Here is a 12,661-nt window from a genome sequence, read left to right as displayed (position 1 = left end):
TAAAGAAAGCAGTTTTCAGATTAAAAATATCCTTTAAGATGGCAATTATAAAAATGTACATTAATGGGTCCAATGAAGCCCTCTGGCTACTATTGCTGTTAAATCTTTACACTGGCTATGGTTGCTAGGTAACATTTCATTTAAGATGGCACATGAAGTTTATACAACCAAGCAGGTTGATGGGAACTGTAATAAGATTTACTTTGACAAAACATTCAGGGTTGCCTGGTACACCCACCAGAGAGCTGCAAGTTCAAAGGACCCTGTCAAGGTTCCATCTTGGGTGGGGAGGGTGGAAAAACTGTCCACTGCAGGTCATCTGAGCTGCACTTCCTGCCAGCAATGTCAGCAACAGCCCAGACCCCTACTAACTGTGGGAGAATAGACAGTAAGGACAATGAGGGATACTATACTTATTTGGAGGAAGGGTGGGCCAATGGAATTTTCTAAGGAGTGACTGTGATCACATTTTTTCTGGTTCTCTGCATTATTTTCCTAGATATAACCTCCATGTTCCTGGATCCTTTTCTATTTAATATGGTTTAACGTCAACCACAGATCAAAAGGTACTTATAGATGAAGAAGGCCATTCAGCCCATCTTAGCTCATATATACACATTCCCAGCTGGGTGTACGGATAACAATCATCAGCGGCTGGTTTTTTTTCTCTTCCCAACTCATTGTGGTGCCCCCACTACCACCCCCAGATGAGACTGATCAACTCAGCACTGATCGCACTGGGACCTTCCTGGTCGTTACAGCTCAGCACCACATCATTTATTCACTGAGATAACAGTGCAGATCTGTATTTTCTGATTACACTACTGGTTTTAACTAATGTCCTGACCTAAATGATGTAATTTCATGTACCTGGATATCATTAAGAGGATGAAATGAAATGATAGTAGGAATAAAGAAGGAATCCCGCTCTCATATAAATCAAGTCACCATCTGGTGAAAAATAATTCAGTTTATGACATCTGTGCATGGGGTCCAGCTGACAAACACTGAGAGCTGAGAGGGAAAGAATCGGTAGTACGTCACCAAAGGAGAGAGAGTCAACATTCTTTAAACTTTTCCCAACGTATTCTGGCTCTCCAAGGAAGAGTTGTGTGACTAGCGCTTAAAAAAACTCTCACGACATGCTGCATATACACAACTTCTCCCTCAAAGACCATTTCACTGTTTTGCAGCTCTTTTCTTCATATTTTCCTCAGACAGGGATGAAAACACTTTAATAAACTTTCTCAACAGTTTATGTCTTTATCTGAGACCCATTGTACCATGGAATCACCTCTGACCTCGAAGGGAGGCAATGACCTGCTCCATTCCAGTGGCACGGTGTTAATGACCAATGTGAACTGTGCTCGAGAGAGCTTAGTTGATTTTCCTTCCTATCTTCCCTCCCTCCCTTTGGTAAATATGGCACAGAAAGAGAAAATGCCACACAGCCCAAATCACTATTACATAAATGTACTACCTTGGAGTAACTGATGTCAGTGCATAAATTAGGGTATGTGAAGAGTGAATGAATTAGAACTTTTGTAGATTTTATTCAGTCCCGTTTTTCTCCTCTTGTTTTAAAGGGAAGGCCTTTCTTCTGCCATTTCAGCTAGAAAACCAGATTGGGCCGTTTCGTGAGATTACAAGTGTCAGCTTGGCTCAGCTGGAGTTCTCCCGCCTTGGAGTCAGAAGGCTGTGGGTTAAAGTTCCACTCCAAGATAATCAAGGCTAACAGCTCAGTAGAGTACTGCATTGTGAGAGGTGCCACCTTTTGACTCAGATGTCAAACCAAGGCTTTGTCTGCCTGTTTGGGTGGACGTAAACAATCCCATGGTATTACTGGAAGATCAGTCTCCTGAACAACATTTATCCCTCAACCAAAAACAAATCAACTGCTCATTCATTTCATGGGTTTTTGTTGCAAAGCACAAATTGGCTGTTGCATTTGCCTACATAATAAAAGTGAATACACTTCAAAAGTAATTAATTGTCTGTGAAGCACTTTGGGATATCCTGAGGATATGAAAGTTGTTATCTTAATATTTCAGCACCATCTTGTATTTTTCAAGCAGGAATCCAGGACTTGAGTTCCCCTGATTGCCCAGTGGGTAAATGCACTGAGCCATATTGACCAGAAGTTTCCAGGTTTGATCCATGAACAGAGCTGAGTTGGCCTATCTCAAATCAGGCATCATAATTAACCTCCGTGGACAATGTAACCTTGTCCCAGATAGAGTTAGTGCCATCAGTGAAGAAACTCAAATCAGGCATCATAATTAACCTCCCTGGACAATGTAACCTTGTCCCAGATAGAGTTAGTGCCATCAGTGAAGAAAATCAGAAGAAATATAAATCTTTTTTTAAAAAAAGAATTTGATGGTATGGTCAGTCTCAGCACTGTATGGTGCTGTAGCCTATTCATCTACAGTAGCCTGAGCTTGTAAAGAAGACTTTTATTAAGCAGAAACCGAAGACTGCAGAAATATCGACTTTAGAATTCTTAATATGCTCATGGGTTGAATTACGCTGTCTGATGTTAACAATAAATGTGTTAATATGTTCATATGAAATAATTAACAACTTCGATAAAATAGCAAACAAAGGAATTTCATTTCATACGAACATGCTAATGTATCCATTACTAACTTCAATCCCTTGGATTTGCTGTGTTACATGAAAAAAAGATGCAAACAAAGAAAAACAAGCCCTTTTTCTGTGAAGTACTGAAGCCCATTTAGAGAAACAAGGACAGTTCACTTTTCCAATGCCAGGAATCCAAATCTGCCTCTCAGAATCTGGGCTTGTTTCACTTCCACTTCTAAATCCTCAACAGCTGATATGCAGACTCAAGGGTTTCAGGGCAGAATGGGTTTTAGGGCAAATTGAGCAGAAACACAGGTTTGTTTTTTGTGCAGGAGTTGGCACAACAAAACAGTGCAGCTGGAGACAACTGTTCCAGTCAAACATTGTTCCAGTTTGCTCAAGTTCATAATGAGTTGGTGATAATTAAACCATACAGCACAATATGGATTTCAACTGGTTTCAGAGCAGTTCCAATCTTCAGTGTACAATATAATCAAGATATTCATAAATGGGAACTGTAGAAAGCAGGCACAACAAACATTAACCCTGGTTAAACTGCCTTTCCTGTAACATTATCATAGACTAGATGCATCAGTGTTACCACTAAAGCTGATTTCATTGATGCTCATACCTGTTCGTATTTTTCAAGCTCTGTGTGGTAGATCTGTCTGATCTGGGATAATTTGGCTCTGTAGTCTGAGTGTTCTGCAGTGTTATCTGATCCCGATCCCCCAGACGCTGCTGCCGCCGCTGCCGCTGCTGCTGCCCCTCCACCTTTCTCTGGTCCAGAAACCCCTTCTGCCAGCAACATGTTGTCAAGTCTCATCAGCTGGGGATCCGGTGGTTCCTCCTCCTGTGCGCCTCGGATACTGAGACCTTCAAAGAGAAACCAGGGAACATTGAGCATTCACACAAAAAGAGGCAACATGAGAAAAATAACCAGTGTCCAATTAACCTACTTAAAAATCAGTTGTGAAACAAGTGTTCATCGACCTATTACATATGAGCCTCTATAGGCACCAACCTTGGCATCTTACAAACAGCGACATAACTGTGTTCAGGCTCTGTCTCCTGTGCCTGGGTTTATTTTATCTACACACCGAACTGCACAATCTGTGTGGAATGAAGCTTACATGACAGTAACCTGCCAAAGGTTCAGATATACGCGAGAGTTACCGTTATGTCAAGGCTAAACTAACCAGAAAGGATATTGGAATATATTTTAGAAAAAAAAAATCTATGCCTATATAGAACTGGATGCCAAGGTGTAGTAGTAAGCAAGTATAGTGTGGTCGCAAAATCGTCGAGCAGAAATTGATAGCCAAGTTCCGCACCCATGAGGACGGCCTCAACCGGGATCTTGGGTTCATGTCACGCTACACGTTACCCCACCAGCGAACAAATGTTATCTGTTTTTAATATAATGGGTCATTTGCTGGCTCTCTCTGCCTTCCGGATGTTTCTGCCTCTCTCTGTGTTTTTTTTTCTCTGTTTTTTTTTCCCTGTTTGTTTTTTTATTGAATGTGTATTCGGAGGTTCTGCAGGTAACACCTCTCTGTCTGAACACGGTGATTGCCTTGGCAACGGGCAGTTGCAGAGGCAGTCTGTAAACACCATTTATTATTGTTCAATATGTATAAATGCGTAGGCTTCAAGGAGATCTTGAAACATTTGCCTGAGGAAGGAGAAAATCTCCGAAAGCTTGTGAATTTAAAATAAAATTGCTGGACTATAACTTGGTGTTGTAAAATTGTTTACAAGTGTGGTTGAAGCCATTGTACTGAAATGGCTAAATGGCACCATAGCACAAAAATAACAATGTTTAAATATTTAGAGATATATTTTTGCAGTTGAATCACTCTGTGGTATTAGGCTACCTTTTAGAAGACTAATAGATGTCAATTCCCTATTTGGAAATCATTTTGATCTGGATACATAGTAATAAACAGATGGAATATCATTTATTACTATACAGAATCAGGAATCCAGTGGAGATTAACAAAAGGTTATACCAAAATGTTAGCACATTTCATTAGTCTCAATTTAGAAACAATATGGAAGAACTAAATTCTGGACCATTTTTTTCCATCCCCTCATTTTACACAAAAGAAACCTTACTCAATAAAGCTTTCAAAATAAGATAACAATACATTCCAGACACCCAATTTAAACCAGCACAGTAAATATATAAAACACCACACATACGTGGGTATAAAAACCATACATACTGGGATTTATACCACCATAAACCCAGACAGCAAAAGCACCAAAGATGCCCAGGTTCAGAGCATAGGATAGTGACACTAAGATACAAAATACTACAACCAGGTATAAAACACCACACATACCTGGGCTTAAAATACTACCAATGTCTGGATACTAAACAATACAGATACCCAAGTTTAAAACCAATGACATACGGTTCCAAAGTTTGAACTGCTCTTCTAGATAACCATATTTGTGCACGGAGTATCAGCAATACTTTCAACACGAGTATCTAAATTCATGTGACATTATCTTTCTCTTTTTTCCTGGTGGGCAAAATACAATGTGTAACTGTTGCTAATCTACTGCTAATGCTCAAATTGTACATTCATTTTAATATGCTTGTAAGCTGGCCAAAATACATGCTGAAAATACTGAAACATTGTTTAACAGTTTCTGATGACACTGGGTTTTGCTCATCTCTCAGCAAATCCTAATTAGCAGTCTTTCAATATGCAGCACACCTGCCCTCTTGGATAATGGGAATGTGCATCTGCATAGAACACTGCATTCAAAGGCCAATAAATAAATTACAGGTCAAAAATATTACAAAGCATTCTCCAAAGAAACTCACATCCTTTACAATTCAAAACAGCAGATGTGAAAACCACCCAAATCCCACTCAAATTGTATGATTACCAGGGCATTCACTTTTAATAATCTGACTGCAATTCAGAGATTTTCAACTGCTCATTAACAACGCATTAATACATGGAAAGCTTTTGATTTATAAATAAGCAGATTAGAACCCACTGAGGCTATATTGTACTGTAGAATTTGAAATAAAAGATCTTTCTTGCATACACACATTGGGTTTGATCCAGGAGATTTTAACAGCAATTTACAGCAGGGAAACTGGATTTTCTTGCCATCTAAAGCATCCCTTTCCTGCGTAATACCTTAAATTCAATTTACAAAATAAAAAATACTATTCTCCTTTCCCTTCTTTATTTTCTTGGGTATATCCCAACTTGTCCTCGTCAGCCCTATAAAAGGAGTTTTCCAGCCTAACTGCCAGTTCTGATGAAGAGTTACATCCTAAATATTTACCCATCTTCTTTATTTAGATGCTGACTTACCCCACAGCGTATTTCCAGAATATCATGTTCATATTTCAGATTTCCAGTTTTTGTGGCCTGCATTTTACATTTAAAGTGTAGTTTTACCCCAAGCCTTTCCCCCTTCGTTTGTCCAGAGATACTGACTCATCTGAAGGTCCAGTTCTGCGCGTGCAGGCAGCCCTGCATAACTCACAAAAACAGCTTCTTAAAACTCTGAGTCAAGGCAGTAAGGGGCCAAATTTCCTTGGTTGTTCTCCTAGACTCCAGCCATAATTCTGGTGAGAGTCCAGTGGAACAGCTTGGAAAGAGGCCAGGCCGGTGTACGCTGGGTCCCGATCTTAACTGGGATTTCCTGCTTGGCCACTTCCCACCCCTTATAAGGCCAGTGATGTGGAGGAGGCAGGGCCTTCCGATGCTGGGATTTTTTGCTTCCCTGGCCCATGAGGGTCCCGACATAAGACTGGAGGCAGGTGCACCCAGTGAATTGAGGCATACCGGATCTTTAAAGGGGCAGAAGTGGTCACCATCCGGGAGAGTGGGGAGGTCCAATCTAGTGAAGAGCAGGGTTGGAAATAGAGGGCAACTGTAGGCACAATTCTAATTTTACCGCCAGGATCATAGCAAGCGTATTTCAGGCTTATTCCTATTTGACATAGGGATCATAGCCCAGCCTGCTCCTATCTATACCGCACACCCACAGACACTTTACTGCAGAGGGTCACTGGACAGCAATCAACAGCGGGAACCCTGCCTCTTCTTTCCCCTCACTAGCTCAGATGTTGAAACCAATGGTTGCTCCTTTCACCATCCTGTAGGGTAATAAGCTAACAGCACCACGGATTGAATGTTTGTCTCTCCTGGTCTGTACGGCCCAATGCCACACCAGGCAGTGAATTTACACAGAGAGCATTTATGGGCATAAAAATGTACAACTGTTAACAATTATATTCCAAAATTATTTTTTGAACTTCACTCTATTCCACCATTTACGCAAATGACAGTGCAACATGGGACAAATCCTTTAAAATTGCAAAAATATCTATATTATTTTTCTATTTGGAAATTAGGTGTTTTGCTGGATGTTGTATTTTCTATACTGGATTTTTGTTATAACTACATTTAAAATTTTTTGAGGGCATAGGTTGGTGTATGTTAGGATTATAAAACTCCACTTAATATAAGAAAATGAAATAGTATCCTTCAGAAAGATGCTATACAACATTTTTGCCCCCACCCTACCCCCAGATTGACCTAGCATACCTCAAGTGAGATAAGCCAGTATTAGATATTAGACTGGAGGCCTTGGCATGCAAATCCACTATCCCAAAACATCTAATCCAACCAGTTGGACTCGATACAAATCAAGAATACATTTCTTCCATTTGGTCATACAATGTTCACACCTAATAACTCAACATTTTTCAAGAGTTCCAATGGGAAGGCCAGTTATGGTCTTATTCCCATTTGACGTCACTTCAATTTCTGGAAATTGGTAACCGTAATATCAAAAAAAAACAGATGGAGTTTATTTCCTTGGAAGATTAATTACACCAATAAGAGGATTTTTCTTTAAGAAAGTACTCAATTATTTTCCTCTGAAGATGAGAGTGTTTTTAAGGGCAATACATTCTAAACAAATCTGATCTGTAATAGCTTTGAAATGCTGCCTTTGGTAGGCCCAGGTGCTGCCTTCCTGTCCAAACCGTTGATGGAACACATGTGCATTGACAGCACTGTTAGCTGAACATACACTGTGAGTCTGAGAGCTAATGTCACTTTCACTCTTGCATAAAGCATCGGTGTGGTACTGTATGTGCACGTTTCTCATGTCAGGTTTATTAAGTATAACACATTCTGAAGCACTACGCATTCCACTTTCCAGGCTAACCCAGTTGTCACTTTCACTTGTCTTGTTCTGTATGGAGGAAAAATGCAACACTGGGAATTTACAAGACTTTTCTGTTAAATGGCCATAAATCACAGGTTTCATTCAAACCGAATAATCACTGGCCATAAAGAGCTACTTGTCTCTTACCATATATTGCAGTCAAGTTCCTGTGAACAATAATGCATCCGTTCATAGAAAAGAAAAACAGAGCTAGACATTAAGAACTGACATCTAATTCTGTTACAGAGGACAATGTGTAGAGTGTGGATGACATTTTTATCATACATGTCTATATCCATTTGGAAAATAAGCAGAATAAAAATGATTACCCAACTGCCCAAACTCAAGCTTCCCAGAGACGTCCTCTGGGGTCTCCAGATGCCAGTTTTATAATGTTTCATTAAATGTGTAGGCTCGAAAGCAGAGAGGAGTTCTGCCTCATGGAATAAACAAAGAAAATAAAGCTGAAACTGTTGTGGATTAACCATTTATATGTTCTGAGATATGTTAAATTCAAATTGATGAGGATATAAAACCTAACCTGTGGGTTGAATGGGCCAAGTATCCTTTTCTCATTGCATATTTCATTATATCCTTACGTTCTAACTCTAGGCTGGCCTGAAGAATGGATGCAAAGCTGCTTGATTAAATCACCACCCCCTCCAAATTTTACTGACTGCTATTTGCAAAAAATCAAAGTAAAAAATGTTAATTTATCCAAAACATTCTGCAATCCAAATTAATGGAGGGCTAGGGTTTATTAGTTGGATATGGAGATGTTACTAGGAAAACAGTGATAGGGCGAACCAGTCCAAAGATCTGAGGATTTTTCAGTACAATTGTAACATGCAGAGTACTGTGTGCAGTTCTGGTCGCCACACTACAGGAAGGATGTGATCGCTTTGGAGAGGGTGCAGAGGAGATTCACCAGGATGTTACCAGGGCTGGAGCGCTTCAGCTATGAAGAGAGACTGGGAAGATTGGGTTTGTTTTCCTTGGAGCAGAGGAGGCTGAGGGGGGACATGATTGAGGTGTACAAAATTATGAGGGGCACAGATAGGATGGATACTAAGGAGCTTTTTCCCTTCGTTGAGGGTTCTATAACAAGGGGACATAGATTCAAGGTAAAAGGCGGGAGGTTTAGAGGGGATTTTAGAAAGAACTTTTTCACCCAGAGGGTGGTTGGAGTCTGGAACTCACTGTCTGAAAGGGTTGTGGAGGCAGGAACCCTCACAACATTCAAGAAGCATTTGGATGAGCACTTGAAATGCCATAGCATACAAGGCTACGGACCAAATGCTGGAATATGGGATTAGAGTAGACAGGGCTGATGGCCGGCGCGGACACGATGGGCCGAAGGGCCTCTATCCGTGCTGTATAACTCTATGCAGTATATTTGTTTCCATAATTGACTTATTTTCCCACAGCTTTAATTTCACAGCCAGTACCTTGGTATGTACAGTCTTTACTATCGCACTTCCTTTTTACTCAGTTTTTACAGTACAGACGGTAATTAAATTCTACTTTAGAGCCTCATGATGCCATCCCGTAAGCTGCCAACAGATATTACTGACTGTACAACTCAACAGTAAAAGTCAAGCAAGAAACTTATGAGGAACTTAATAAATCCACCTGCTTCCTCATACTCTTTACAAAATCGTGTTAAATAGAGTAGTATAGACTCTCCTGGCAGCTATAACTTTGCACTGATAGAACAGAGTCAGGTCGTCAATACGCTCTGGTGTACTGTGCTCTCACACTCTCTGCTCTCAATCCCTCAGATTTGTGGGTTTATCGGACCGCTAATCTGACGCTTGTTTATTTTCATCACTGAAGTGTAATTCAGAGAGTTGCACAGTAGCAACCCTGCTGATCTAAAACAAAAAGATGTGATGGAGAAATATTTTATTAAAAACTATGTACTTTAGGACAACCGGGCAGATATTTGGCTGCTGCATTTGCTCATTTTACTTTAAAAGTTCAGAGGTGTGGAAACTATGACATTAATTAAAACAAGGTATTTTCATATCCATAAATAGCCAAATTTGGAATTTCAAAATTGGCTTTTTTAAAACATTAATATTATATTAGTAACCTAACATTTAATGTAACAATGCAATTATCACATTAAAGTAATGTATCATTTGTGAAACAGCAGACATTACTTCATCACATCAATACAGCACACAATATTACAGGAAAATGGATGCAAGGCGAGAAAGCAACAATTCTTAAATAGTTTATTATGCAACACTTAACCAACCCATTCTCATCATGAAACTATCAAGGGATCATGTGAAGAAATAAGTTAGAAACTAGGCAGTAGTCTTTTTAATCAATTTAATTGGTCGTTGGTAAAATCACACCAGATTACTGTAAACAGCAGTGATTCAGTATTTCCTGTTTGCCAGTTATTTGAGATACAGGTAAACTTTTACGTTAGAATATCCCAAATGAACTTCAAGGCACATGACTTTTTCTATGACACATTACATGGTGTATTTTAAAACCTGCCTGAGGGGTGCTTGACATGTATGGCAATTAACATGCCATTAATACATTAACTTGTACGCATTAAGCATCGTTTACGTTAATAGCATAATAATTACTGAAAACATTATTGAAGATTTTCTAGCTATTTCTAAAGACATGATGTGCAGAAACAAATGCCACAAATATCTTAAGGCTACATATTTTCAAGAATTAAACAGTTTTTTCCCAATAAACTTTAAAACTCACAAAAATTGGAAAATGCTACACAGTCTGTATCTGTCAAGACAGGTGTGACTCTTGGGGTGTGCACCCTTCACCAGAAACTTGTCTTTTCACTGTACAGATGTTGTCTGAAATGCCATTTATTTCCAGCATTTTCTAATTTTATTTCAGCATTCTACCATTTGCAGTTTTTTATTCAAAACTCACACATTATTCTTTCCACATTCATAGCTATGGTAAAGTAAAAATAAAAAACAGTGTATAAAGAAAATATTTTATAGTGGGACGCAAAAAAAAACTGGCAGTAATGAAAGAAAAAAACTGGCTTTTGTACAAGGACAAGAGCCCAGAAATATTGGTTATTTCTGTAAATTGACCATTTTTTTTCTTTTGGTTGAGGCAGAGTGGAGAGGTTTTGTAGTTTTCAGGCCCGTTTACAAGGATTATTCTGGTGGTCGTCTATTCTCCTTACTGAATTCACATTACAAAATAGATGTCCATTTGGCTGGTAATCTGCAAAAGCAGTATTACATCACAGTACTTAATGGGTTACTCGACGAATTTAAATGCATTTTCTGAAGGGCTAGTAGGAAAAGAAAGCAGCTCTGTGAATTGGATGGTTAGATTTTATTCACAAAAAAATTCATATTTCGTAACATACACTGGCATTTACTCTGATTATGATGTCTGATTGTTGAGGTTCCATACTCAAACTAGGGTCATGTCTCAAAGCCGAGACATACTTCATACTTTGAAGTGCACTGACTGTTGTTACATAAGAAAACATGGCAGTTATTTTGCACACAGCAAGATCCCACAAACGGCAATGATATAAATGATCAGTTGGTCTGATTTTGGTTGGTGTTAGTTGAGGGAGAACTCATCCTCTTCTTAATAATCTCTACCTGAACCACTGGAAATGGCAAACAAGACCTTGGTTTAACATTTCATGTTACGTACCGGACCTCTGACAATGCAGAACTACACTGGACTGTCAGCCGAGATTATGAATTCAAATTCTGGAGTAAGGCTTGAACTCACAACCTTCTGACTCAGAGGCAAGAATGCTACGAACTGAGCCAAGCCATAATTTGTAGTTGCAAATAGGACCTAAATTATGGGTTACTTCATGTTTGATAAGCTGCATCCCTTGCCTTCCTCTCCTCCTTCTGCCCCTCCCACCCCTTGTCAGAGATCAGGCGATACAGTGCTTCTCCAGCACTAGGAGAATTGTAGAGTCAAAATAGTTCAATTCTATTTAAAAGAATTGCATAAACAAAAACAAGCTGCATTTGTGCATGCAAGCTTTTTCAAAAAAATGATTTTAACTCCACAACCTGCTCCATTGTTGAAAAAACACTTATTGTGAGCAAAACACCACATTTTCGGTTTGCAGGAGAAATGGTTTTGCAGCTGCTTTCCTAATTAAAATATTCCATATATTGAGCTTGGGCGTTACATTCTAAGAGAACGGGAGTATAGTTTCTGTACCATTTGACCTTACTGTCTATCTTTAAGAAGAGCAAAAGGGAAAACAAAGGCACTCACTGTCTACACAAGGGCCCTGTCAGATCAGGTAGCTTCTTCCCTGTGTCTTGAGTTTGAGAGTGTCAAGTACAAGAGGCTGACAGTTGTGAAACAGTACAGCGGGATAAGATAACCGAAACAAACATCTTGTGGACATTTCATCAGGCACACCAAAATTAATCACTGCCCTGTTGAAATGCTGACATTTCTGGAAAGTGTCATTTGAAGTGACAGCCCACTGGGAAATGTGATAATTGGTAAACAAGGTCTATCACCTATTCATGTGACCTTTTGCCCGAGTGGGCACACAGCCAGTGAACGGTGGTCCACAGACCACTGGCAGGCTTCAGTGATCACAAACAGTGGCAAGGGACAGTACCATTACGAGCCATTGCAACCTCATTATGGTTTATTAGGATTTTCTTTAGGTGAGTCTTTATTCAGACCCCAGGCGTAGATGCAAATGTATTAGTGAAAGCCCCTTAAAAAATACCCACGGGCTAGTTCTTGGTACAGTGAGTGGGCCAGGTCCTTTTCGTGTCCTAATTAGATATGTAGGGATTCAGAAGACTAACGCAAAAACAGGTCAAGCAGCAACAAATGTCTGCGCGTGTACTGG

At 39.6% G+C, this 12,661-nt stretch overlaps 1 protein-coding gene across 5 annotated transcripts in view; it reads right to left on the bottom strand.

Moving 5' to 3' along the window:
* Positions 1-12,661, bottom strand: part of LOC137300573 (pre-B-cell leukemia transcription factor 3) — a 160,719-nt gene that overhangs the window by 37,608 nt on the left and 110,450 nt on the right. For all 5 annotated transcript variants that reach the window (XM_067969734.1, XM_067969735.1, XM_067969733.1 and 2 more), the window contains one exon: positions 3,218-3,462. In XM_067969734.1, the coding sequence (XP_067825835.1) occupies positions 3,218-3,462 (245 nt within the window). The remainder of the gene's footprint in view (positions 1-3,217; positions 3,463-12,661) is intronic.

This window comes from Heptranchias perlo, chromosome 31 (assembly GCF_035084215.1).
Source record: "Heptranchias perlo isolate sHepPer1 chromosome 31, sHepPer1.hap1, whole genome shotgun sequence".
Lineage (NCBI taxonomy): Eukaryota > Metazoa > Chordata > Chondrichthyes > Hexanchiformes > Hexanchidae > Heptranchias > Heptranchias perlo.
This window is presented reverse-complemented; position numbering and strand designations above follow the sequence as displayed.